This window comes from Cuculus canorus, chromosome 12 (genome assembly GCF_017976375.1).
Source record: "Cuculus canorus isolate bCucCan1 chromosome 12, bCucCan1.pri, whole genome shotgun sequence".
Classification (NCBI taxonomy): domain Eukaryota; kingdom Metazoa; phylum Chordata; class Aves; order Cuculiformes; family Cuculidae; genus Cuculus; species Cuculus canorus.
In genome coordinates, this window is record NC_071412.1 from 429,067 (window position 1) to 455,025 (window position 25,959).

General features: G+C 59.7%; 3 protein-coding genes across 10 annotated transcripts; all 3 read right to left on the reverse strand.

Moving 5' to 3' along the window:
- Nucleotides 1-367: 367 nt before the first annotated feature.
- VPS33B (VPS33B late endosome and lysosome associated) lies at nucleotides 368-8,834 on the reverse strand. Of its 8 annotated transcripts, none has more exons than XM_054077187.1 (23): nucleotides 8,617-8,831; nucleotides 8,258-8,338; nucleotides 7,779-7,840; nucleotides 7,508-7,560; nucleotides 7,147-7,214; nucleotides 6,873-6,918; nucleotides 6,447-6,541; nucleotides 5,956-6,060; nucleotides 5,439-5,535; nucleotides 5,184-5,261; nucleotides 4,877-4,950; nucleotides 4,396-4,482; nucleotides 4,222-4,312; nucleotides 3,916-3,990; nucleotides 3,514-3,578; nucleotides 3,116-3,170; nucleotides 2,982-3,028; nucleotides 2,605-2,737; nucleotides 2,261-2,334; nucleotides 1,422-1,523; nucleotides 1,199-1,274; nucleotides 995-1,111; nucleotides 368-587 (listed from the first exon to the last, which is right to left on the reverse strand). In XM_054077187.1, exons 1-23 carry the CDS (start codon nucleotides 8,710-8,712, stop codon nucleotides 508-510), a joined length of 1,857 nt encoding a protein of 618 aa, XP_053933162.1. In that variant the 5' UTR covers nucleotides 8,713-8,831; the 3' UTR covers nucleotides 368-507. The 8 variants fall into 8 exon arrangements, 7 of the variants coding, with proteins under 7 accessions (XP_053933162.1, XP_053933164.1, XP_053933163.1 ...); XM_054077189.1 differs by having other exon boundaries at nucleotides 7,508-7,557; nucleotides 7,779-7,837; nucleotides 8,617-8,830; XM_054077188.1 differs by having other exon boundaries at nucleotides 7,508-7,557; nucleotides 8,617-8,830.
- Nucleotides 8,739-11,945, reverse strand: HDDC3 (HD domain containing 3). Its single transcript, XM_054077195.1, has 6 exons — nucleotides 11,896-11,945; nucleotides 11,744-11,827; nucleotides 11,273-11,675; nucleotides 10,387-10,442; nucleotides 9,697-9,937; nucleotides 8,739-9,020 (listed from the first exon to the last, which is right to left on the reverse strand). Exons 3-6 carry the CDS (start codon nucleotides 11,514-11,516, stop codon nucleotides 8,890-8,892), a joined length of 672 nt encoding a protein of 223 aa, XP_053933170.1. The 5' UTR covers nucleotides 11,517-11,675; nucleotides 11,744-11,827; nucleotides 11,896-11,945; the 3' UTR covers nucleotides 8,739-8,889.
- TTLL13 (tubulin tyrosine ligase like 13) lies at nucleotides 11,942-25,333 on the reverse strand. Its single transcript, XM_054077181.1, has 13 exons — nucleotides 25,139-25,333; nucleotides 23,466-23,584; nucleotides 21,961-22,091; nucleotides 20,430-20,586; nucleotides 20,029-20,172; nucleotides 18,099-18,184; nucleotides 17,732-17,957; nucleotides 17,164-17,348; nucleotides 16,069-16,257; nucleotides 15,477-15,645; nucleotides 14,952-15,143; nucleotides 13,406-13,751; nucleotides 11,942-12,570 (listed from the first exon to the last, which is right to left on the reverse strand). Exons 2-13 carry the CDS (start codon nucleotides 23,484-23,486, stop codon nucleotides 11,942-11,944), a joined length of 2,475 nt encoding a protein of 824 aa, XP_053933156.1. The 5' UTR covers nucleotides 23,487-23,584; nucleotides 25,139-25,333.
- Between the last annotated feature and the right edge of the window lie 626 nt (nucleotides 25,334-25,959).

The window sequence follows — 25,959 nt, forward strand, 5'->3', positions numbered from 1 at the left end:
GGCCCAGGTTGCCCAGGGAGGCCATGGCTGCCCCATCCCTGGAGGTGTTCAAGGCCAGGTTGGATGGGGCTTGGAGCAACAGGATCCAGTGTCCCTGCCCAAGGCAGGGGGTGGGACTGGATGGGATTAAAGGTCCCTTCCAACCCAAGCCATTCCATCTTTCCACGTTTCATCTCATTTAACGGGTGACACAGGTCATGTTCCTCAAAGCATGATTGTTTTCGCCAAACTGAAGTCATTTGCCTTAAAAAGAGACTGGTGGAAGAGCAAAGGGCAACCACTTGAACAATAGGAGCATTTCTGTGCCATGAAGGCCATTTAAGCCATCATCTTCAAATAAATCGTGTTGGAGGTGCTCTAGGCCAGGCTGGATGGGGCTTGCCGAACCCTGATGGGCTTTGAGGTCCCTTCCTACCTACACCATTCCAAGATTCCAGGATTCTATGACCCCTAAGCCAAAGCTGGAGTCGGAGCCAGAGCGGTACAGGGAGCTGTTTATTGGCAGCCTCAGGCCTTGGCCTCGATCATGGCCTCCATCATCCGGGCGCTGTTGGTGATGGCCGTGGTCAGGAAGATGAACTTGAACCCTGGGGGAGAGCCACGGGACACAGCCCCACAACACCATGAGGCAGAACCATTAGGCAGAGCTGTGGGACTCAGCCCCACAGCACCGTGGGGCAGAGCTGTGGGACTCTTGTGGTAGGTGTCCCTGTCCATGGCAGGGGTATCTTTACGGCCCCTTCCAACTCAAACCATTCTACAATTCTATGACTCAGCCCCACAGCACCGTGGGGCAGTCAGTGCTCCCAGCCAGTTCTCAGCCTAGGAATGCTCCCTGGGAGCACCAGCCTGGAGGGGTCTCAAACTCCACTGGTCCCTTCCCCTTCAGCTTTAGCCACCACTGGCTCCCAGCACAGCCACTGGCAGCACCCTGGGAGCTCCAGAGCTCCCACTGCCCACCTCTCAGCAGGTATCACCCTGCTACAGCTCCTACCTCTCTCCTTCCCCAGGAACCGGAGTGCGGCGATTTCAGAGAAGGTGCAGCCACCCAGGAAGACGGCGAGGACCATGCGCTGAGCCTCCCAGGCAGGGTTGTCCTCTGCAGTGCTGTCTGGATGGGGCAGAGCGCTGTGGATCCCACCAGCCCTCAGCCCACCCATGCCAGCCCACTTGCCCCACATGGTGCTGCTGGCGGTACCTGAGATGACAGACTCATTGCTGTTGAGCAGCCGCACGACCTCCTCCAGGCCCGACCAGCTCCGTCGCTCCAGCACCTGAGGGATGGGGCAAGGGGTCAGGCAGAGCCTGGAGGCAGGCACAAACCAGCAGCTGAGCACTGCCAGCCGTGTGCAGAGGGACCCCCACAGACTCCCAGGGTCGGGGGGACGAGCGGGGTGCTCTGCAGCGCCAGGCAGGCTCACATGCTCAATGATCTTGCAGCTCAGGGGGATGTAGGCTCCGCTGAAAACATAAGCCATGTCCCGAGGCATTTTCAGGTCGTACTCTCCGTCCACCTGTGGGATCTGCAGGGAGGTGTGGCGCATGGAATACAGGACCAGCCTGCTCGAGGCTTCTCTTCGCCCCACAAGGGTGCAGGTGGTGAGAAGGGACAGGCGCCCAGAGCAGCCTCTGCCCAACCTCCTGCTGTGCCAGCCCGGGGTCAGCAAACCCACAGCCCAGGCAGGCTGTGCATCCTAGTGTCAGGGATGGGAACGAAGCCTCCCCACCACCCCTGGCCCCCTCCACTGCCCCCAGACCCCTCTGCTGTCCATGAAAGCTAACTATCATCCCTGGAACCTGTCTGCCATCCCCAAACCCCTGTGCCACCCCCAAACCCCTCTGGCATCCCAGAATCCCTCAAGCGTTCTTGAACCTTCCTGCCACCCCTGACTCCCTCTGGCACCCCCAAACTCCTCTGCAATTCCTGAGCCCCTCTGGCATTCTGGAATCTTTCTTCCACCCCTGAACCGCCTTGCCCTTCCCAAACCCCTCTGCCACCCCTGAGCCCCTTTGCCATTCCCAAACCCCTCTGGCACCCATGAACCCCTTTGGCATTCCCACAGCCCTTTACCATTCTGGAACCTCTCTGCCATTCTTGAACCCCTCTGCTCCCTCGTATCCCTCTGCCACCCCAACTGCCACAGCAGCTCTGGCCCTGTGCTGCATGTGTCTCTGAGGGTGCCCAGCCTGCACAGAGTGACCAGAGCTGCTCTGGCACCAGCGGGCACGTGGGCACAGCAGCAGCTCCACAAGGACATACCAACCCCAGCTTCTTGCTTATAGCTCGAAAATTGCTCTTTCTGGCCAAAGAATTAAATGCATCTGTGATCTTTCCTGGAAAACAAGATGAGAAGAAACAGCTCAGAGCCTCAGGATTAGTCACAGCTGGGCAGAGGGACGCACAGAGTTCCGGGCTCCAGAAGAGAACCAGCAGCAGCTCCTGCCAGCCCTGCTGCTCCCATGGGCAAAACCTCTACCCTTCTCGTAGCTCTGTGCCCGCAGTGTCCACTTTTGCTGCGTGCTTCCATCCGGCTCTGGAGCAGCAGCTCCCAGCAGGGCAGGGCTGTGCTCCCAGCTCCCCAGGGGCAGAGGGCTGGCTCTCACCGGCAGCACGGTCTGTCACCAGCTTGCTGACTCTGCTCTCCACAGCGGTCAGCGTCTCTCCGGCCGACTGCTCGGTCAGCAGCCCGATGCGCTTGAGGTTGTGGAAGGTCAACAAGTGCTCAGGCCCGTAGCTCTGGGGAAGGAGACAGGTGGATCAGCACAGAGCCCTGGCTGTGGGCATGGAAAAGCGGGAGGGTGTTATCTCCACGGGGGGGCTGCTTAGGGCAACCCCGCAGGCAAAGGGCAGCGGCAGGCAGGGCTCAGGGCTCCTGGGGAGATGTGGAGACAGCCCAAGCATCCCTGGGGAATGCTGTTTCCCAGCACCTTGTGCCAAGTCTGACACAACACTTGCTCTGCTGCAAGCCCTGGACACTCACCTGCAGGTATTGGGTTTTCAGGGACCGGTAATCTTTGGGGATGAGACCTGTGGGGAGCAGCAGGGTGAGCTCTGCATCCAGGCTGGAGGGCCCCCGATCCAACCTTCCCTGCCCAGCGCAGACAGACACCTCACCGTTCTCCGTGATGGAGAGGAGGCACATCAGGCGCAAGCTCTCGATGGGGGACACCTGTATGGGAGCAGGCAGTGAGCCCCTGCAGCGAGCCCCCGCAGTGAGCCATGCAGCCCACAGTGAGAGATGCAGCCCCACAGTGAGCCCCGCAGTGAGAGATGCAGCCCCGCAGTGAGCCCCGCAGCCCTGCAATGAGCCCCAGAGTGAGCCCTGCAACCTTGCAGTGAGCCCCTGTAGCCTTGTAGTGAGACCTGCAGTGAGCCCCTGTAGCCCTGCAGTGAGCCCCCACAGTGAGCCCCCACAGTGAGCCTTGCAACCCCGCAGAGAGTCCCACAGTCCTGCAGTGAACGCCGCAGCAGGACGCCGCAGCTGAGCCTGTGTCACTCCGGCGCGGTCTCACCTGCCGGTCAATGTGCTCCTCTATGAAGCTGGTGCTCTCTCGGATGTCGAAGCCTTCCAGCAGAGCTGTGGTGGGGGAAGACGCAGCCTCACTTCACCCATCCCCAGGGCTCTCTCTCCAGACGGAGGCCATGCTCAGCTCCCTCCCTGAGCCCCAGGGAATGAGGCAGGCTTGCAATGCTGGGCTGCCTACCCGGCCACACATCAGCCCTCTGAGGGGGACGCTGGGCCCTATTTAAGACCTCAAGACCCAACCCAGCACAAAGGATCAGGAAGGACTGTGGCTGCACAGGGTATACCCAGGCATGGGGCTGCCCAGGCCCAGGGCAAGCGGGTCAGAGCAGAAGGAAGGGGAGCGAGGACTGGGTCTGGAAAAGCAACAGATGTGGGACACAGCACTCACAGTGTTCAGCCTTGATCATTTCCTGGAAGTCCTGCTTGGTTTTCTTTTTCATGATGGACTCGCAGGCACCGATATCTGCACAGCCAAGAGAGATGGGCACTTAGGAGCCTGAGTCCCTAACCCATCTCCGCTACAGACATCCGCATGGACCAACAGCCCCTGCTGTCCCACCCACTGCTTGCAGCCTCTGCCACTCCTGGGGATGAGCAAGGACCTTCAACTCCCCCTGCATCCCTGGGGAGCCCAGGCAGCTGCTGCAGCGGCCGAGGGCCTCTTCCTCCCCACTATCCCAGCCCAAGCTCCTACGCAGGCTCAGTAGGCGATGCTCTTGCTTTAATCCCTTCAGTTCCTGGGAGACAAAATTCTTCATCTGCTTGATGTCCATGCCACGGCGCCGCTGTGAGAGAGAGTGTCCAGGGAGGTGATTGGGCTGCAGAGGGATGGCACTGTGGGCGTCCCGCACATCGGGGCAATACTCACGTCATACTGCGCCTGCAGGTTACGTGACTTCAGGCTCAGGAAGCCAAAAACGCTGGAGAAGTGCTCGTTCCGAATCTGGTTGAATACCTGCAGGGAGCACAGCAGTAGTCAGCATCCTGGCGCCAGCACAGGGCCCAGCCAGCCACAGTCCCCAGTACTGTGGCACCTGGAACTGATGCTGGACACCAGTGGGACAAGCTGGTATCCCCACTGGGGAGGTCGGTGCCCCAAAATTCCAACTGGTCAGCATGAGGCACCCGGGCACAGAGGGACTCTGCTGACTACAGGAGCCGAGCTGTCCCTGCAGACCACTTATCTCAGGTCTTTGTACTTCCACCCACCCCAGCTGGCACTCTGAGGCCCAGCTGCCTCCTCCTGCTCAAGCTTAGGCGATAAATTGCCAGGCTCAGTCTCCTCCTGGCGCACATGGGCACAGAGCATAGGGGACTCACTGCCCCTGCAGCACACAAGCAGGACTCACTTTGTCCTGGGCATTGAGCAGCACCTTAATGCTCTTGTCAGAAGAGGTGACCTCTGGCCCAAAATCCACGCTCCCTGTGGAGAAGGACCAAAAGCTGCTTTACACTGCCAACAGCAACATGCCTGCGTGCTGGCCTTGCTGCAAAAGACAGCTGAGATGTGGGATGTCCACCCAGCCTCCAGCAGTACCTCACACTGGCATTGTGCCCATGAGGAACAGCCTCAGCTGCAGCACAATGATGCCAGACACAAACTCCAGAGACTCTGTAGAGCTCTGTGCCACCCCATTGCCTTCCCCAGCAACCTACCACACTTGATGCGGAAGGTATCATCCACCAGCCCCTCGTAGACCACTTGAGAGCACAGCGTCGTCACGTAGTCCATGTCTGCAACAGGAACCCGTGTCCCTTCCTTGCCTCCCCTGCCCAGCCTCAGCCACCCTGAGCTTCTCGCTGCTCCCTGCAGCCAGCAAAGCCTCTCTCTGCCCTTCTCTGGTTGAGCTGCCAGTCCAAACTGCTCCTCCTTGGCTGGTCTTTGGCTGCCGCTGCTTCGGTCCAGCCTACCTCTGTCCATGAGGAAGACGTTGCCAATTTCAGGCTTCCTGCCTTGGCTGTCGCCCTCGCTCTCCTTCTCCAGGTCCTGCCACAGCTCGTAGCTCATCTGTGATGGAAGAGCATAGCAGGGACCTGGGAGGCAGCCCAGGCTCCCACCAAGGGCCCCTGATGCGACATTGCCATGGTGGGCTGGGCACGGGCCATCCCACAGGGAGAACCGGCTACAGTGACCTGGGGCTCGCTGGCTCGGGCTGGGCACCACCGCCACCCACTTCAGAGCATGGGACGCTCTGTGACACCCCAACACACAGCAGACGCAGCTCCCCATGCCCAAGACTCAAGAATGCAGGTGTCCTGCAAACCTGCCAAGCCCTGAGCCGCCTGGGAAGAGGCAGCAGCACAGTGCGACCTCGATGGCAACACGGACGCCACACAGCTAAAGGGTTTGATTTCCTGCGAGTCGTTTGCCTTTTTGGGACCAGAGGCTTCCCTGTGTGCTGGTCAATTCTACCAGTGTGGGCCATACCTTGGCACATCTGCCAATCCCGTAGGCCTTGCCAAAAGGCCCATACAGGGAGTTCAGCAACTGCAGGGCTCGAGAAATGGAGTTGATCCAGCGGTGATCTCCCTCCTGCAGGGACAATGAGATGCTGAGGAGTGAGTTGGGGCAGGATGGCTGGAAACAACTTCTACCAAGCGCTGGAGACAATCTGGGCATGGAGCAGGCCCTGGGCTGGGTGCTTCCAGGAGGAACGGGCATGCCAGGGTGCCCCAAAGCTCGCGAGGGAGCCGAGGAGGGGACAGCACAGGGGGCTGCATGTGGAGGAGGGAGGGTGTCACAGCTCATTGGAGCAGCTGCTCCAGCAAAAGCCACCCCAGGAGAGCAGGCAAGGGCTGAGGGGACGGAGCAGGACATCACATGTCAGAACAAAGCTTTTCTGTCTAGAGCCCAGCAGGTGAGTGAGGGGAAGGCAGCCACCCTGTAGGGCTGCATCTCAGCAGCAGCATCGCACTGACCAAGAAGTAGTCGCGAAAGAACTCAGGCAACTCCATGCTGATGATGTCCTCATCCAGGGGCAGCAGGTAGAAGGACCATTCATCGCAGGTGACATCTGAGTTTGGGACAAGGAAAGGTGACAGTTACCCAGCTCCCAGGAGAAACAGCCTCAGAAATCACAACAGCCCCACAAATGAGGCAGTGGGGAGCAGGGGCTTTTCCCCAGGGATTCAGGGCAGGACCTTCTCTCCTCCCAGGAGACAGAGGAGAGGTGCTGAGGCTGTGGTACGTGCACGCCTGCTTGCAGGCAGGGAGTTAGGCTCAACAAAACCTGCCATCCCTGCCAGTATAGGGATCCCACTACCAGGATTCAACTGGGATTCTGTGGGTATCAGAGCTCCAGTGACCCAGCCCTGGGGAAGGGGCAGCACTGTGGCTCCACTCACCACCAAAGACTCCCTCTTCCTCCAGCACCATCTCGCAAGCATAAAACTGGAAGAAAATGAGAGCTCCTCAGAGCTTGACCAGGCTCCGAGTGCGTGGACAAGGTCTGGCGATGGAGGGGAACAGTTCATTCCCAGGCATCGCAGCATTTTGTGTTAATCGAACATTTCTAGGTTAGAAATGAAACACTTTTGGTGTCAGTGGAAGAGGTGGAATGCAGAAGGGTGGCAGGGACAGAGTGAGGGAATACTGGCAGCAGAGTGCAGTTGGACTGACCTTTTGTGGGCTGAAGATAATCTTGTACTTCCTGCTCCTCCCCGACATCTTGTCAGCATTGACAATATCTGCGGATAAAAACAGGCACGGCTGTTGGCGACGGCTGCCACCCCTCTGATTCAGCACAGCTCCTCATGGCTGCTGAAGGCCAGGGTCCTGCAGCAGCACGTGGGACCCAAAATACCTCTGGCAGGGAGATTAACCATGGGTAGAGTGCCCACCTGCTGAGGCTGCGGACTCGCTGAAAGCCCTTCTCAAGGCCACTCAGCACTGGTGGCCCAGAGCAGGGACCCCAGCCCGCATGGCAGGGCCGAAGTGTCTCCCAGCGGCTCATCAGCTGGCCCCTGCTGCTAGCACTCACCAGCAATATACCTCATTGTCTTGATCCGGGGCCGGACGAGGAAGCAGAACCTGCTGACACAGAGCGACGGCACAATCAGAGGCTGCTTGTGCCAGGCCTTCTCAGCCTCCTTTCCTCTGTCTATGCCTGGGACCCATCCGGGCCAGCGGAGCCAAATCCAGAGCTGGAAGAGGCACCCACCCCACTGCCCTGGCCTGGCCTGGGGTGGGTAACACGGGGCTGGTCCCATGCCAGGCTGGCAGCCCTGGCACTGCCGTGGCGCGGTACTCACTGGTCACTGGTGTTGAGGACTGGCCGGCTCTCCACCTTGTACAGCTTGTCCACCTCGTGCTGCTGCAGGGAGAGGCCAGTGTGTGAGTGGGCAGCACCGGCAGCGTGGGGAGCACGGGGAGCACGGAGAGCACCAGCAATGCTGGCAGCACCGGCAGCGTGGGGAGCACTGGCAGCACCAGTAATGCAGCATTGGCAGCATGGGGAGTGCTGGCAGTACCAGTAACACAGCACTGGCAGTATGGGCAGCACTGGCAGCACCAGTAACACAATACTGGCAGTATGGGCAGCGCTGGCAGCACCAGTAAAGCAATACTGGTAGTATGGGTAGCACTGGCAGCATGGAGAGCACAGTAGCACAGCACTGGCAGCATGGGGAGCACCAGTAACACAGCATTGGCTGCACAGGCAGCACCGGCAGGACCAGTAAGGCAGCACTGGCAGCACCAGCAGCCGCAGCGCCCAGCCCAGCCCACGCACCTTCAGGATGGAGACGCTGGCGATGCGGTCCAGGGGGCTCATCAGGTCGGCCTCGATGAACAGGTCCTTCTTCCCCGGGAGCTGCGGGCAGCGGCACGTGGGGCAGCAGCCCCTTTCCCCCTCGCTCCTCCTGCTACCAGGACCCTCCCGGGCACCTCTCTTCCTCTCCGATACTGCGTCCCTCCCGGGCCGACCCTTTCCCTTCAGGCACCGAGCTCCTCTTGGGCTGAGTGAGCCCTCCCTTCTCCGGTACCAAGCTCCATACCGCCCTCCAGTACCGAATCCCCATCAGGTACTGGCTCCCTCCCCTCCGGTACCAGATCTTTGCCCTCCGGTGCCGGCCCCCCCGCCGCCCGGACCTGCTCCAGCAGGTAGATGAGCTGGTCCCTCGCCAGCCGCTTCAGGATGCCGAAGTCTGGCGGCTCGGGCGCGTCGCTGCTGCCAGCGGCGGCCATGGCGGCGCGGTCCGGAACCCCCGAGCAGGGCCGAGGGGCCGCCCCGAACCGCGCGCCGGAAGCGCCCGCCGCCACGGCAACACTGGACGCTCGGTGCGCACTTGTTTATTGCCCGCGCCGGAAGTGTCCGGGGCCGCCGGCGCTGCCTGAACCGGGGCCGCGCGGTGCTGGGGCCGGTCACAGGGCCACGCCGCGCTCCTCGAACAGTCGCTGCAGCGCCGCCTCCAGCGGGGCGCTCGTCCCGCGCAGCCCGGCCGCCACCCGCGCCGCCCACTGGAAATACTCGTGCACGCGTTGCTGCGACCACCCTGGAGGGGGGGAAACGGGGATTCAGCAAAGACAGCGCCCACCGGACACCCCCGTGCCACCTGCAGCCTCACCGGCACCACCGGCAGCAGACACTGCACCCGCAGGACGCCCCCTGCACCAGGATCCCACCGGCACCCACCAGGCACAGCGACACCCCCGCAGCCAGGCCGGGCCCCAGCCACCCCGCAGCGCTGCGCCAGGACCTGGGGGGCCTGCGGGAGCAGCCCCGGGAAGGGGCCAGAGCCCAGGCTACGGAGCTGGTGCCTTGGCGGTGGAACTGGTGCCCTCGCCTTGGTGCCGGTGCCCTTGCCATGGAGCCAGTGCCCAGGCCATGGAGCTGGTGACCTCACTGCAGAGCCAGTGCCAGTGCTCTCACTGTGGCACCAGTGCTGCTGTGCCGGTGCCCTGGGCATGGTGCCAGCGCCTGGACCACGGAGCCGGTGGCCTGGTCATGGTTCTCCTGTGCCAGTGCTCAGGCCATGGTGCCAGTGCCCAGGCCATGGAGCTGGTGATCTCACTGCAGAGCCAGTGCCCTGGCTGTGGCACCAATGCTGCTATGCTGGTGCCCTCACCCTCACCACAGTGACGGTGCCCAGGCCACGGTGCCAGTGCTCTTGACCTCACTGCAGTGCTGAGGCCATGGAGCTGGTGCCCTGGCCCTGGTGCGGGCTGTACCTTGCGGGGTGCAGCGGTTCAGATCCCGCAAGTTGTCCAGCATGTCTGCCAGCTTCACCAGCTTGGCCTGAGGGCTGCAGCCTGGCGCCTGCTCCACCTGGAGCCGCTTGCGCTCAGCCCGCGGCAGCGCCTTGTCCTCAGTCACCTCCGCCACCACGCTCCGCACCGCTGCCCCAAACCGCTCCTCCAGCTCGGGCAGGGTTGTGTCCGTGTCCTCCACCGTGTCGTGCAGGAGGGCGGCCTGGGTAGGGAGAGCGCGGCAGGAGCAGTGGGAGACGGCAGAGACCAGAGCTGGGGGGCACAGGGGCTGGAGGCTGGCAGGGAGCAGGACTGGGGGGTTGGTGGAGGATGGGGGTAAGTGGGACTGATGGGAAGTGGGGCTCAGGGGTGCCAGGGCTGCGGGCTGGTGGAGAGCAGGGACTGGGGGGTTGGTGGAGAATGCGTACAAGTGGGGCTCAGGGATGCCAGTGCTGGTGGCTGGTGGGAAGCAGGGACTGGAGGGTTGGTGGGGAATGGGAACAGGGACAAGCGGCGCTCAGGGATGCCAAGTCTGGGGGCTCCTGGGGAGCAGGGACTGAGGGATTGATGGGAAGTGGGGCTCAGGGATGCTGGGGCCAGGGGGAGCAGGATGGGGGAATGCTAGAGAGCGGGGCTAGGGGATGCTGGGGCTGGAGGCTGGCAGGCAGTTACCTGCAGCACCACGATGTCAGTCACACCAGCCTCCTGCGCCAGGATCCTGGCTACGCCTGTGAGGCAGAGCAGAGGAGTGGGGAAGGGGCACAGGGGGAGCACGGCAGAAACAGGACTCCGGGTCTGTCCTGGGAGGGCAGTGATGGGGCTAGTGATGGGGCTAGTGGGACCCCACAGGCACCTCCTGGGTGGTGGAGACCTTGGGCCGGGAAGGCAGGAAAGGAAAGGCACTGGCGGGGGGGAGGCTGTGCAGATGAGGGCAGGGCAGCACAAACTTGGGGCTTGGGGTGCTCTGTCCTCAGCTGGGCAGCACGGATGTGGGGCAGGAGAGGGGGCCGAGGTGGGGGTTCCAGTGGTAGGCAGTGTTCCAGGACAGGAGGTGAGGGGGTCCCGGGGTCTCCATCCCGGGGGCGGGCAGTGTTTTGAGGCAGGCGGGGGCCCATGGGGCTCTATCTTGGGGGCAGCGACGCTCTGAGGTTGGGGGTCCCAGGGGCAGGCAGTGCTGCAGGAGGCGTCCCGGGGATCTCTCTTAGGGGCAAGCGGGGTCCCGGGGCAGGAAGGTATGCCGGGGGCTCAGTCCCGGAGGCACCTGGTGTTTAGGGCATGAAATGGAGTCCCGGGGGTGGTCGGAGCCCCTGGGGCAGGAGGGGTCCTGGGCAGCATGGGCTCCCGGGGGTGGTGCTCGGTGTCCCGGGGCAGGACGGGGTCGCGGGGCAGGACGGGGTCCCGGGGCGGTGCTTGGGGTCCCGGGGCAGGATGGGGGCCAAGGGCGGTGCTCGGGGTCCCAGAGCAGGACGGGGTCCCGGGGCGGTGCTCGGTGTCCCAGGACAGGACGGGGTCCCGGGGCAGTGCTTGGGGTCCCGGGGCGGGTGGCGGCGCCGCGCACCGAGGGGGTGGTTGATGTAGGGGGTGCCCTCAGGGTCCTTCCGCCGCTGTCCGCGGTGCTTCCCGGCCGCGAAGGCCGCCGCCTCGAGCAGCCTGGCTGCCTCGGAGCCCATGGCGGAAGCAGCGCGGGAGGAGGCGGGGCCAGTCCGTTCCTTTATTGCGGGCCGGGTCCCGGTACCCGGTACAACAGCGACCCGTCCGGGGCACGCACCTCGCGGCCGGACTCCGCCCATCCTGGAGCCCATCCCGCCGCGCTCCGCACCCGCTGGTCCTGGCGCTGCCGGCGGCGCAGCGGGGGGCAACCCCGTCCCCGCAGCACCCGCCGCACCACCTCGGGGCTCACCCCGAAGCCCCGCGCCAGGCGCTCCGGCGGCCACTCCTCGGGCAGCTCCTGTCGCAGGAACCTGTGGGAAACGGCACGGTCACCGGCCGAGCGGTCCCCGGGCGCGACCCCGCCCGCCCCGTTGCTCACCGCATCTGCTCCATCGCCTGCCAGGTCAGGGCGCGCCCCGGGGCGCCGCGCCCCGCGCCCAGATCCCGCCGCTCCCGCCGCGCCCTGCGGGGAGAGAGCCGTGAGGGCCCCGCAACGGCACCGGCACCGGCACCGGGCCCGCCGCACCGCACCTCTCCGCCTTGTCCGGCCGCGGCTCCGGGTCCTCGGGCCGCCCCGTCAGCGCCCGATGAGGCGCCACGGACACGAGCGCCCGCAGCCTCCTCCGCAGCAGCGCCGCCATCGCCGGGGCGGGGCCGGCACCGGGGGGGGACTGGCACCGGCGGGGGTGGGGATGATCGGCACTGGGGAGAGCCCAGCACCGTCTCGGGGGCGATGCCCGGCACCGGGGATTCCCGGCTGTGGGAGACAGCAGCCCCGGGGGCGATGCCCAGCCCCGGGAGAGACCGGCACGGGGGATGCAGCCCCAGGGATGCCCGGCACGGGGGACGAAGGGCTGGCAGTGACGGTGGCGGGAGGGAGCGGGGGTTCGGCTGCTGCCGCCGGGGGTGAGGCAGCAGCGGGACCCGTGCCAAGGGCACCGAGAACCGGCCTCGGGTCCAGCCGGGACAGCCCTCCGCTCCAGCACCCCGGGAGCCTCCCCTCTGCCCCCGTACCTGTGCTTTCCACGCTGCACACGTGCGAGGCGCCCGCACGGCACGAGGAACGTGTGAGCGGCTCGTGGGAAGCCCCCCGGAGCTCTGGGAGCGTGGCCGGGGTGCGGGTGCCGTTGCCTGCGGCCTCCTCTGCGCTGGCTGGGGACACCGGGGGACAGCTGCTGGTGCGGATGGACGGACAGACGGCTTCCCCTGGGAGAGCACAGGCAGACAGCGGCCGTGCCATGGGTCAGCTGCCCTGCGTGCTGGCGCTTGGCCCTGTGACGCCCTGCACAGCCCCCTCTGCCCCTCCGGCTGGGGTGGGTGGTGGGAGCATGGGGTGCTCGGGGGTGGGGGGGGGGGCAGCAGGACATGGCGTGGAGTGAGCTGAGGGGCAGAGGGCCCTACTGCCTCACCAGATGTCCCCTCTGTGCTGCCCACAGACAACACCCCTGTGACTGTCCCAGCTGCGGCGCTGCAGTACTGCCAGACTTCTCGCGCTCCCCCATCCCAGCACATCAGCCCTTGGCCCTGGGAAACCTATCCACTTTCTTCCCTGCCCCTGCAAATGGGATGCTACCGGCCTCAGGCAGAGACTCCAGTGGCCACCAGTTCCCAGAGAACAGCACAGCATCCCCTCTGCAGGTTCCAGGCACCCCAGGGACGCTGAGGTCCTTCCAGCCCATCATCTCAGGGGATAGGACAAGGGGGAATGGCCTCAAGCTGCGCCAGGGGAGGTTCAGGCTGGACATCAGGAAAAAAGTTTTCACGGAAAGGGTCATTGGGCACTGGAACAGCTGCCCAGGGAGGGGGAGGGTCACCATCCCTGGAGGTGTTTAAGGGACGGGTGGATGAGGTGCTGAGGGGCATGGTTTAGGGAGTGTTAGGAATGGTTGGATTCCATGACCCAATGGGTCCCTTCCAACCTGGTGATTCTGTGATCTCCTCCCACACCAGGAGCATCCTCAGCTCCCAGCATCTGCTCCAGATCTCTGAGGAGCTTCCACGATGTGGACACTTGGAGCCAAAGGCAGGCAATGGTACTCACACTTTTCACCCTTGTCTCTCTTGAGCAGCTCCATGGGTTCAGCGTGGGGCTGGGTAACCGCTGCTGGCCCTGCCTCCTGGTTCCACAGCCAGCGCCTGACCTGTGCCTGGAGGCCCTGCTGCACCTTCTGCCGCTCGTGGCAACGGATGCTCTGGCCTTGAACACAGAGAGTGCCCACGGCAGCAGGATCCGCGCCCAGGCTGGCTGGTGGCACGGCGTTGACACTGGGGCTGCATCCAAACTGCTCTCCCGAAGGCCGGACTGGGGCTCCCAGTAGCGAGATGGGAGTGAGCATCACTAAGTGGTGGGTGTCTCGGCCCCCGAGTGCATCCCAGAGAAACTGCAGCTGCAAGGAAAGAAAGCAGCCACCGCTTAGCTCTGGAGGCCTTGGAAAGATATGGGAAGGAAAAGTCTTCCCTAGTCAACTCAAAAGATCAAATTCTTTTGACACTTCTTTTGTTAAATCAAGTGGACTGTTCCAAATTTCCTATAAGGAGGACTTCTAGGTCCTGAATAATTCCTTCGGCTCTGGTGCAGCCTCCTTATGAGGTGTGTCACCCTTCCAACCAGAAAGAGGAGGCCCTTCTGGAGACACATGGTGCCAATGGAAGAGGCAATGGACTTGTGAGATTTTCCATTAATTGCAGGTCCAAAATCAGCCGTTCCTGGCCCAGTGGATGACGGGCACCGTCAGTACGCCAGAACAGCCCAAGGGAGCCCCAAGAAAGGATTGCAGGCTTCCTCCTCCTCTGGTTTGAGAATCGGTGTGGTAGCCAAGGCTCAGTTTGAGACAGCCATGCATATCTCCTTTAACTATGGGTCCAAATCCGGTCCCCCTGGTGCAGTCCCCAGTGAATCCCCGCTTTTTCCAGTTGCGCACCTCAGGACAGCCTGGGACGCAGCAGCAGTAAGGCTGAGGGTTTACACGCTCTTGTGGAGCACGGATGACAGAAGAGGGAGCCCCGGACCGAGGGCTGAGCCCTGTGCAGCGTCGGGCAGTAACACATCTTCCCTGCATGGGGAATGGCGTGATGGAGAGGACAGGGTGTTCTGGGAGAGGTAGTGTTTGCAGGGCAGGATTCACCTAAACCCTTTTGGTTGTTTTTTTTTTTTTTCCTGACATTCCTACACTGTCCTTCAGTCCCCATGTGCTCCTTTACCGTGCCCCTAGCACGACAGCACTCCCAGCCTAGGCAGGAATTTTCACCTGGCCAGGAGATCGGCGGTGCTGCCCTGAAGCAGCAGCTCCCACTGAGCTTCGTGCTGAGGGCAGCAGTGTCCACAAGGCAACATCGCTGGGCTCTGTTTTTTGGAACAGTGTGCAGAGGGAGATTGTGGGGCAGAGGGTGCTGGGGCTCAACGCAGCGTGCCCGCCGGAGAGGGACACAGGTGGCATGGAAGCCCACGGCCCCAGGCACTACTCTGGATCTCATTTAATGGAGCCACACCAGAGATGCTCCAAGCCCATGATCCTCTTCTCGTTCCTTGGTGAACAGCCACCTCTTGTGTTGGCCGCGCAGGACAGATCGGGGGTATCTGCAGGTACCTGGCTGCTGGGGATAATGGCGTAGGGTCTCCGGGTGTCAGCTGGTCTGCTGGTTGTGGGGAGCAGCCGGGAGAGCTGGTCTGCGATGCCCAGGTGCCTGATAAGGTTCTCACGCCTCAGAAGAGCATCTATTCTTTTCTTCTCCTCGTGTTCCACAATGTCCTGGGGCTGCATGGAGTCGTGCTGTATGAGCTGTGTGTTAGGAAAGAAAGGTCTGAGTTACAGCAATGTTGAAGCCCCAGTGATGCGCGAGAGAGACAAAGTCTCAGACTGTTCCAAGCCCTGAGGAGAACGACAGACTTCAGGGTGGAGTGGGACGAAGATCCTGGTGGGAGCCACAACAGGGAAGGGAAAACATTGGTGCTTGCAAGCTCCTCCTGGCCCAAGCTGCTGCTTCTCTGTGCTTCGTGGAGGGAGCCTGGCCTTGCAGTTCTGTTCCCTGGGACACAGTCACAGCCCAGCACTGCTCCCAGAGCTGCAGGAGCCTTTGAGAGCCCCACGGACCACCCTGACAAGGCGCAGTACCTTTCTGTCCCACAGCCTGGTGAGGCGGCTTGTAGGAGCTTTGGTTTTGTTATGGATCTGGGATTCGTCTCCAGCTGACTCTCCGTGCAGGTCTTTCCTCGACATTTTCTTCTTCCTGGTAACAGCTTCAAATTTTTCTTCCTTCAGGCGAATTTCCTTCAGTTGCAGCCTGCCATGGAACAAGAATCTTGGCCTTTTGGCTACCCTGAAGCCTTCAATTGGAGGACATTTTACTGCAGTCGTAAGTTCAACCACAACAGAAGCATGCCAAGAAATGGGCAGGAATGCTTTTAAGAGAGACTTTCGGCACTGTAAGAAATGCCCTTGAGTTAGGCTGTGCCAGCCCGAAGGGTGGAGGACACGGTGCCTCCAGAATCCAAAATCAGTGGGATATTCTATCTCCTCTCAAGGATACATGTGGAAAGAAGGGGCTTTGCTATGGTGCCATGGCACATGCAGCCGCCTTCCCTTCCACCTCTTGCCAGCCTATTTACAGCTGAGATGCAGTAGAGTCACCCCCAGGAAGGGATGGGAAGCAAGCAAGCTCCGTGCCGCCCCTCTGAGGAGGGAGTTCTCTGCAGGACCAGTGTACCTGGCACACTCCTCTCGTGCTCTGGATGACACTGTTTCCTGGAAGAGGGAGCCACTCTGCTTGAAAAATGGCTCATACTTGTCCGTTCCGCAGGCTGGATAAATGCGCCGGTAACCGCCCAGGTGTGAGTCCTCGTACTGCTCTGCCTGAGACAGCCAGGTAGCCTGGCTGCTCTCTAACAACTCGCGCCTGCAAACCAGGAGAAAGCATAGACACAGGGAGGGAACTGCGGTGGGAGACACCGGGCACTGTCCTGGCTGAGGGACAAGGGCCAGCGAGCGCTTTCCCCTCATCTTTCCGCACTTGGGAGCCGGTTTCACATGGGAGCACTGCAGGGAACCAGCACAACCCACATGCCTGTAGAGGTCTGGTGAGGTTTCCAGACCTCTTCCCCAGAGCCTTTTCACCCAACTAACCCAGGTGTGAGAAAGTTCAGTTAAAATGTGCCTTATCCCAGGTGTTTCTGCCACCCTGCACATCACTGGGAGCTTTCCTCGCTGGCGGGGAGCTCAGAGCTGCTGAGGCTGCAGGGGAATGCACAGGGCAGACACACTCAGCTTCTCCAGCCCAGAGTTCTCTTGGGTCCCCTAATTGAAATGGAAGCTGGAGGGAGTCCCTGCCTTGCCCTGTATGGCAGTAAAACCCCGGGGGCGGCAGGCTCATCTAATGTGGCCTCATGGAAGGATGTGCAGACGGAGAAGGGGGAAAACCCCTTCAGTCCTGGGAAAAGAACCCTGCTCTGGAGAAGGGCCCTGTGCCCCTGGGTGCCCTTAATCCCTGAAGAGTGCTGCAGTCCATCCCGTTAGCCCAGGGATGCTGGCTCTGCCTGTAAGCACTGTGACAAGCAGGCAGAGTGCGATGGGGATGAGTCTGTACGGGTCCCAGAGGAGCAGGCATCTCAGATCTCCTAGGGCCCAGAGACCAGCTCTGGCTCTTCCTTGTACCACGCAGATGGCTTGGAAGATCTCTCCTCATAGGCTACATAGTGCCATGGCCTCTGGGAGCTTTGATCTGGAGATGGCCAGCTGTGGGTTTATCCACCGTGCCCCACCTTTTCTCACTGGGGACCTGCAGCACTACAGGGAAGAGGAATACCTGGAGGCACGGAGAGTCCGAGGGGGCTGGAGGAGCCGTTCCCTTGCCTGCTGTTTGTCCTCTTCCTGCACCTTCCGTTTGTCACAGGCATGCACATTTATCAGGTTGATGGTGTCACAGAGAAGAGCATCCTTCACCTCACAGTCTAGGCGAGAGTCTGTGGTGAAGCTGGGTGAGTGGTTCACCTGCCAAAACAAGCAGCTAATCCAGCCCGGCAGCTCCCAGGAAGTGCCACCAGCAGCCAGCTCACTGCCTCCGTCTGCCCCACCACATGCTTCCATGGATGGTCTTCCCCAGGAGAGCAACAGAGAGCAGGAGGCCACAGGCAGCAGCTGGTGCTGCCCTGGGGTTTAGCGCCCACCACCCCGAGAGAATGGGCTCCTAGATCCCACTTGATCTACAGCAGGTCGTTTGGCTCCTTGTCATCATCGCCCGTTGAATTTCGTGAATGAGGTGGCCCTTTTTAATCAAATTAGTTCTGTTTATCTCCCAACCCCTTGTTCTGGAGCCTCTCAGCTATCTGCTGCTTCCAGAGTTGCTCCAACACAGCAGGAGACCCCATGCTCACCTCTAGCAGCCACGGCTTCAACTGTCTGTCTAGCAAAATATCGAAGCCCAGTATCTCAAAGCAGGCACAGATGGTGGTGTGGTTCGGAAAGCAGCTCTGGTAGTTGTGCTTCACAACAGGGTGAGCTGAAATAAGAGTCTTTATGATGATGTCGTCAATGTCTTCCCAGAGTTTTGTTGTGTTGTAGCTATTATCCTTCATCCAGGCATTCAAGGTGGACAGTTTCCTGTGTGGAGGACAGGAGATGGTAAGAGCTGACCTGTGATACCTCGTGTGCCCCAAGAAAAATGGAAGTAAACCAGTGTCCCGATTGCAGCTTTCCTGCAGGATGTGCACCAGGCATTGTGGTACCTGGCCAAGGCCATACCTCTTGCTGCCCGTCATGTCGTCCTGGATGAAGTTTTCATTGTGTTTGTTGATAGCATAATTGGTCAAATGCATGCAGATATCGCCCTGGGAGAGGAACCGCAGGAGACTTCCATTTACCCTTAACCACAGAGCACAACTGGACACAGCCCCACAAGCGCTCATTGAGCCATCGGCTTCACCCCCTTATCTTTCACTTCTGGAGTAGTGACTTGCAGCAAGGAGTCAATCATGCTGGTGATTTCCTCTCTAACCCTAAGTTGGAGCTAACAGAGCTCTGCCCTCTCCCTGCTCAGTCCTTGTCTCTGGGGGACAGCACAGGAGTCAGCTCACCCAATGTCACTCCAGCCATGACCTCACCGTAAGCGAGGGATGCCAGGACAGGAGCTGCAGCCAAATTCCTGCAGATTCTTCCTCTCCCTTTGTTCACCCAAAGCAAGAGACCAAAGCAAGAGGGCACGTACACGTGCAGCTCTGGACAACGGGGATTTCACAGAATCACAGAATCACCAGGTTGGAAAGGACCCATTGGATCATCGAGTCCAACCATTCCTAACACTCCCTAAACCATGTCCCTCAGCACTTCATCCACCCGTTCCTTAAACACCTCCAGGGAAGGCGACTCGACCACCTCCCTGGGCAGCTGTTCCAGTACCCAATGACTCTTACTGTGAAGAATTTTTTTCTGATATCCAGCCTGAACCTCCCCTGACGGAGCTTCAGGCCATTCCCTCTTGTCCTGTCCTCTGTCACTTGGGAGAAGAGCCCAGCTCCCTCCTCTCCACAACCTCCTTTCAGGTAGTTGTAGAAAGCAATAAGGTCTCCCCTCAGCCTCGTCTTCTCCAGGCTAAACAACCCCAGCTCTCTCAGCTGCTCCTCGTCAGACTTGTTCTCCAGCCCCTCACCAGCTTCGTTGCTCTTCTCTGGACACGCTCCAGAGCCTCAACATCCTTCTTGTGGTGAGGGGTCCAGAACTGAACACAGTATTCGAGGTGCGGTCTCACCAGTGCCGAGTACAGAGGGAGAATAACCTCCCTGGACCTGCTGGTGACCCCATTTCTGATCCAAGCCAAGATGCCGTTGGCCTTCTTGGCCCCCTGGGCACACTGCTGGCTCATGTTCAGTCGGCTGTCAACCAGCACCCCCAGGTCCTTCTCTTCCGTGCAGCTCTCCAGCCACTCTTCCCCCAGTCTGTAGCGCTGCACAGGGTTGTTGTGCCCCAAGTGCAGGACCCGGCATTTGGCCTTGTTGAACCTCATGCCATTGGCCTCAGCCCAGCGGTCCAGCCTGTTCAGATCCCTTTGCAGAGCCTCCCTACCCTCCAGCAGATCCACGCTTCTACCCAGCTTAGTGTCATCCGCAAACTTGCTGAGGGTGCAATCAATGCCTTCATCCAGGTCATTGATAAAGACATTGAACAGGGTTGGACCCAGTACTGAGCCCTGAGGAACCCCACTTGTGACTGCCCTCCAGCTGGAGTTAACTCCATTGACCACCACTCTCTGGGCCATCCAACCAGTTTTCAACCCAGGAGAGTGTGCGCCTGTCCAGGCCAGAGGCTGACAGTTTCTGAAGCAGAATGCTGTGAGAAACTGTGTCAAAGGCTTTACTGAAGTCCAGTTGACTCAGTTTTGAGCAGAAGGTTGGATTTGAGACCTCCCCATGTTCCTTCCAAGGGAAACAACTGCATGATTACGTGATCATGCCAGTAAACCGCCCAAACGTGGGGCCTGGGAGTAGATCAACTCCATAAACTCCTGAAACACCTCCTGTGAAGAGGAGGTACAGAGGGAGGAGGCTAAAGAAGAAAGCTGGGTCCTGTGAAACCCAGGAACCTCTGCCTTTCCAAGGTCTGGAATGCCGCTAGGACAAATTAGGGGCTAAAACCTGCACGTACTATATATGTGTTTTGGAAAGTTCCCTTTTTTTACCAGGTTTCTGCTCCTGGGATCGATGTACCTCATGGTAGCAAACCGGGCCAGACCCTCCTTGTAGACAAAGATCCTTAGTGGGTCACAAGACGTGACCAGCACGTAGACCCGCATGTCAAATTTGAAGCCATCAATGAGGAAAGGCTGTGAGGAAAAAAGGCAGGAGTGAGCATGAGACAAAGAAACGTTGCAAGGTGGCTGCTCCGTCTGCACTGCTCCATAGCAGCTCAGTGGCCAGGAGAAGGGCAAGCTCTCGCTGTGCCCCTGCTGCACCACGGCTGGCGGGGTGCTCCTGGCAGATGCAGAAAGACTTAGGGCAAAGGGGCAGGAGGAGGATGTACGATGCTGGAAGAGCCAGGAGGCTGTGATCCTCCCCCAGTGTTTCCAGGCTGTCCCATTACCTTGGAGATGTACTGCTGGCAGATCATCCGCTCCCCGTATTTGATCTCCTCCGTGTTACGTGTGATGAAGATGCCTCTCCCCTGGCAGCCGCTGTCTGGCTTGCAGATGAATGTTCTGCTTTTTCTGGTGCGTCTGTAGGCCAGGAAATCTCCGTAGCTGTGCAAGGAGGGGGTGATCGTTACATGATGCCAAGCCAGCCCTTGAACTCTCATCACAGGTAGGTGCTTGACCTGTGGCGCTGCGGGCCGGTACAGACCAGACTCCGGCAGCAGAGGAACAGGACCCCTGTTCCTGATCTACACCAGTGACAGACTGGTCCTGGCGTGACTGGACAAAGCCATCCCATTTCCGCCTTTTACTCGCACACATGTCCATCTATATGTGAGGTCCAAGGGAAGCACTGTGCATGCAGGAGCAGTGAGATTTGGCTCTGCTGCCACAGACAGCAGGAGAAAATAAACAAGCCCTGGTTACAAAGGTGGATGCACCACAAGTCTCCACATCCCCTTTTATCCCAGCTCATCATCAGCAGGGAGGAGGCCATGGCTAGAGTGTTCTAAGCCAGGCACAGAGGCTCATGATCTGAGCTTGCTTCTCACATCCCATGGCTGATCTTCAGGAGCAGCTCTGATGGGAGTACAGTGCTTTGAGGATCAAGCCCATATGCCAATCCGTCCTGTTGCTGTGTATGGAGAAGCACCGTGTCTCTCTGGGCACCACGTTTACAGAAAGAGGGAGGCAAATAGGACAAATTCCCCAAAACGGGGCCAAGAGCAATCTGAGTCCAGGAAATGCAGCCTAGAAAGTGAGACGAGGGCAGTAGGTCTGTCTTCTCCAGAAATGGGAAGATCGAGAGGGCATATAGCAACAGCCTGGCTGGCCATGAGGCACCATTAGCAAATGGCAGCAAGCTGTGTGTGACCAGAGGAGCCTGGTTCTTCCACCCCAAAGCCCAGTCATGGTTTACATCTCACCGTTCAGGGATTAGCACAGCCTTCCTCTCTCTACCATTGCCCTGTGTCACCGGGTGCTCCACTGCCGCAGGGGTACAGGGGGCTGTGAGGACGGCATCGCGGCTGGGGGATGGGGGGAACCACCTTGTATCCCACGCCTGGGCAAGCGATGGCATCGACCCCGCAGTGGGAAAAGGAAGCGTGCCCTGCTGCTGCCTCTCCTCTCCCCCTGCACTGCAGAGACCTTCCACCAGACCAGAGTTGCGCTTCCTATGCACTCACTGCCCTTTGGCTTCCCCCAGATTTAGCCCTCGGGCACGCAGCCTGCTCAGCAGCAAGGCACACATCGCAGGGATGCTGTTCCACAGGCTAACTTGATTGGATAGGAATGAAAGCTGCGTGAAACCAGAGCCGTGCCTCAGCGTCCCGCTCTGTCCCAGGGAGGGTTACAAAGGCCCAGGCCAAGGGAGGAGACCTCAGAGAGGTCACCCCTTCCCAGCCCCGGCTGCCCGGCAGAGCGCTTCCCAACTCCCAACTGCATCCCCTTGTTCTCAGCTGCGTTGCTTGTATCACTCACTCAGCTGGCAGGCACCAAGTACGCGGAAAGATATTGTACTCCGTGGGGAAGAGCCTGAGCATGCGGTTAAGGTTGCGAGCCAACAAGTCCTTACGGCAGATCTCGATCATCCCAGGGAAATGGTTGATTTTCTGCAAGAGGTACAGATAAATACAGGATCAGCAATGGAACAGCAGGGATCCTCCTCGAGACCTGAGGAAAACCTGCGTGCGGAGAAACCGGCGCACAGAACAGGGAGCTGGCCCTGCGGTTGCCTTGAACTTCTGCTGAGGGACAAGATTATGCTGCAAGCGCTTTCTCTGAATGTCGGCAGTGTGATTTATCTGCTCATTCATCTGTCTCAGCCCTGCAGCTCTCCCTCCCTGGAATACCACAACTTCAGGAAGGGAGACGCTTGTCATCAAGAGCCGTCTATTTCACGCTATGTTAAAGGCGCTGGCGGCTTTCCAGTTCACACTCCAAGCGTTGCCAATGGCACCGTACAAGAGACACAAGGGAAGCAGAGGCTTGTGAACCTGCGCCCACTGGAACGGAGGCAGAGGAGGGGGTACGGGCGCTGTTTTGGACACTTCTGTTTCATTCTGCAATGTGTCGTCCCACTGTTGGCCCCATCCCACCTGCCCTCCTGGGCCCTTCTGACATATCCCTCCCCCTCTGGAAGCTGCTGAAGAGCTGCCGTCTTTCTGAGCCGCGGGGTGGAGAGGGGCCAGACGGAGGTCTGCTCACCACTCCACATCAGCGTCCATATCAAAGCCCACCTGTGCCTCGAGGATGAGTAGGGGAGAATGAGCCATTCTGTCTCTGCCACTCATTTGCCTATCAGGATGACTAAACCCGCACCTGGTCATCCCCTCCCTTATCAGATTTACACCATAGATTTCAGAACAAAGACGCAGAGGTGATCGTCAAAACAAAAGCATTAATAAAATTGGTGAAAAGAAAGCTACATATGTTGCACTTGGGTGATTTAGACTATGAGTTTTTGTAATGGAAACATCCTGATCTATGACCCTGCATTTTCTGGATTCCTACACATTGGTGGGGATTAAGCAATCCACTGCGTCCCTTACCATCGGGCGCCACTGACCAAAGGAAAGGAGATGGGCTGACCGGTACCCGAGATGTTATCACTCCAGAATGGACTATAAGAGAATGAGAGGAGCGAGGCTTAATCGGAGCTCCCTCTCAGCTGCTCTGAGATCATCCACCAACATCAACAATCTACAAACACTGAACACCAGAGCGTTTATAGAAATTTCACCGGCAGCAACTTCTTTGGGGAAACATTTAAAGACTTTATCACCGAACTCTGTACAGGTCATATGGTCCCTCACAAATCCTTATAGGATGCGAATATTGGTTAGACTTAAGCTTAATATTCTTGACTTAGAATTGTAACAGTATAGGTCATAAACTAAATGTTTAAATACAGTTCTGAGTCCTATTCTGTCTCCCTTGGGGTGTGACACCTTCCCACTGGGCAGCTGTTACAGGGGGGTATTTACCTGGAACCGCTTCATTTCCATGACGCGCTCCAGAGAGACCGAGTTGTCCGTCCAATACACTGTCCACTCCTCATTTTCTCCTGCCTCTTTCAGCCCACAGCTCTGTGCTGCCCGCCGCACTGTGCCAAGGCAAGCAGACAATAAGGGGCTGGGCAGAGGATACAGGTACCAGGGGCTGTTAGATCCCCAAAGGGACGGAGTGCAGAACAAGCCTCTCCAGGCTGCAATTCAGAGATGCAAGGTACCAGCGAGACCCTTCAGGAGGCTCACAAACATGAGCTTTACCTGGCTAAACTCCCTCCAGCCTCTGCTGTGCAGCAATCGGCCCCTAAATCCTCTCACCTAGAGCACCCCAGAGCTACAGCAGGCTTGAACCCACTGTGGGTCTGACATCCCACAGGCAGACACAGCTCTACCGCGAACTCTGGAGCAGGAGGTTGCTCCTGGGATGATTCCTGTGGTGCCAGTTGTGCATTTGGCCTCTCACGTGGCAGGGAATGTGATGGAGGGAAACGCATCCTGAGACAAAGGGTTTGGATCCTTGTAGAGCCTTACGCTGCCACACCCGCTCCTGCTGCGGACCCCAATCTTCCTCCAGCACCAAACTGTCCTGGGCGACACACAGCACCTGTCCCTCCACGCAAACCCAGGTCCCTTGCACAGCTGAGCTGTGGCCTTCAGCACTGCAAATCATTCAGTCATTAGCTTGGAAAAGATCTTAGATATCATCAAGTCCAGCCGTACCTGTCTACTACTGAGCCACACTCCCAAGCACCTCACCTACCCATCTTTTAAACCCCTCCAGGGATGGTGACTCCACCACCTCCCTGGGCAGCCTCTGCCAGGGCCTGAGAACCCTTTCCATAAAGAAATTTTTCCTAATGTCCAATCTAAACTTCCCCTGACGCCGCTTAAGGGCCACTCCCTCTTGTCCTGTCCTCTGTCACTTGGGAGAAGAGACCAACACCCACCTCTCTGCAACCTCCTTTTAGGTAATCATAGAGAGCAATAAGGACTCCCCTCAGCCTCCTCTTCTCCAGGCTAAACAACCCCATGTCCCTCAGCCGCTCCTCTTAACCCTTGTTCTCCAGCCCATTCACCACTTTGGTCGCTCTTCTCTGGATGCGCTCCAGGACCTCAAGGTCTTTCTTGTAGTGAGGGGCCCAAAACCGAACACAGTGTGTTTAGAATTGTCGTTAGCAAATTGGCTTCTATCAGCCATCCCACAGCAGCGATCTGTTTCTTTAGGATACAGTTCATGACAGCGAAGAAGAGCGAGAGTGGATCAGCTCCTGGAGTGCATCGCTGGAGATGGACAGGAAAGGGTTCCAGGTGCCGCTCCCACCTGTCCTTCACCAGTTGTGTCTCAAGGAGGACTCTCCCGTCGTCGTGTCCCCAAGAGTGGGCACTGGTCCTGCCCCACTGCTGCCCCGACCAGAGCCCTCCTCTCCCATTTTGGCAGGCGTCATTTTCCAGCTCTCCACACCCCAGGGTTCCTCAACCCAAAGTGGGAAAAGCTCCATGTTATTCACTGGGGCCCAAGCCGCTTGCAACCAATAAATCCCAAAACGGCTGGGCATGGGGAATCCAGCGTCCCCGGAGAAGCGGGCACCTGCAGCGCCTGTGCCGGTGGATCTGTTCCGAAGGGATGCCCGGCAGCGCCTGGCACTTACCGCTCTCGTACCTGCAGTCACTCAGGTTGATGATGGGAACACTGGAATGGAAAGAGACCGGAATAGCCACCCAGTGAGGTGCTGGGCTGTGCCTCGGCAAAGCTGGGAGGGAGGAGAGGGAGGAGGGACGAAAGCAGAGAGAGAAGGAGTAAGGGAGAAGAGAAAAGGAATGAGGGAGGGAAGGAGAATAGGAGGGAGAGAGGACAAAGGGAGGGAGAGAGGGAGGAGAAAGGAAGAGAGAGAGGGAGGAGGGGCAGGGGGAGGGGAGGGGACGGGAGAGGAAAGGGAGAAGAGAGGGAGAGGGAGAAGGAGAAGAGAGAAGGGGGGAAGACGGGAGAGAGGGAGGGAGGAAAGGAGAGAGAGGGAGGGAGCGAGCCACGCTTCCGCTCGGCAGAGAGCACGGGCAGAGCCGCCGGGGCGGGCACGGGGCACGCGGGGCTCGGGCTCCCCGGGCAGCCGTTTCTATCCCTCGCCCCGCACTCGCCTGCGCCGCCGCCGCCGCCTCCGCCGCGGCTCGGGGCCGGGAGGGACGGCGGGGGGCGGTCCCGGGGCCGCGGCCGCCATCGCGGGTCCCTTGGCAACGGGGACGCGGGGGGCGGGGCTCAGGGACACACACACACACACACCCCCCGCCGCACCGGGGCTCGGGACCGTCCCCCCCGCCCTGGCCCGGGGGCACCGGGAGCCTTGGCCAAGCGCACAAACATGGGGACATGGCACGGATCAACGTCATTAATTTACCCGAAATCAATACAATAGGTAATAGTTTTCAGAGAAATGTTAACGAACAGGTACAGGGACCTGACGCGAGAGAACCGGGA

Coding starts and splice junctions, on each gene's coding strand:
- TTLL13 (XM_054077181.1), bottom strand. CDS start 23,486: ATGGAAATGAAGCGGTTCCAG. Junction 20,173..20,429: donor GCCAGCAGTACATCTCCAAG/GTAATGGGACAG, acceptor TTTTCCTCACAG/CCTTTCCTCATTGATGGCTT. Junction 15,646..16,068: donor GCACGAGAGGAGTGTGCCAG/GTACACTGGTCC, acceptor GTTCCATGGCAG/GCTGCAACTGAAGGAAATTC.
- HDDC3 (XM_054077195.1), bottom strand. CDS start 11,516: ATGGGCTCCAGGATGGGCGGAGTCCGGCCGCGAGGTGCGTGCCCCGGA. Junction 10,443..11,272: donor CTACATCAACCACCCCCTCG/GTGCGCGGCGCC, acceptor TCTGCCTCACAG/GCGTAGCCAGGATCCTGGCG. Junction 9,021..9,696: donor GAACCGCTGCACCCCGCAAG/GTACAGCCCGCA, acceptor CCCCCCCTCCAG/GGTGGTCGCAGCAACGCGTG.
- VPS33B (XM_054077183.1), bottom strand. CDS start 8,712: ATGGCCGCCGCTGGCAGCAGCGACGCGCCCGAGCCGCCAGACTTCGGC. Junction 5,262..5,438: donor CGTCTTCCTCATGGACAGAG/GTAGGCTGGACC, acceptor TTCCTGTTGCAG/ACATGGACTACGTGACGACG. Junction 3,171..3,513: donor AGGAGCACATTGACCGGCAG/GTGAGACCGCGC, acceptor GCTCCCATACAG/GTGTCCCCCATCGAGAGCTT.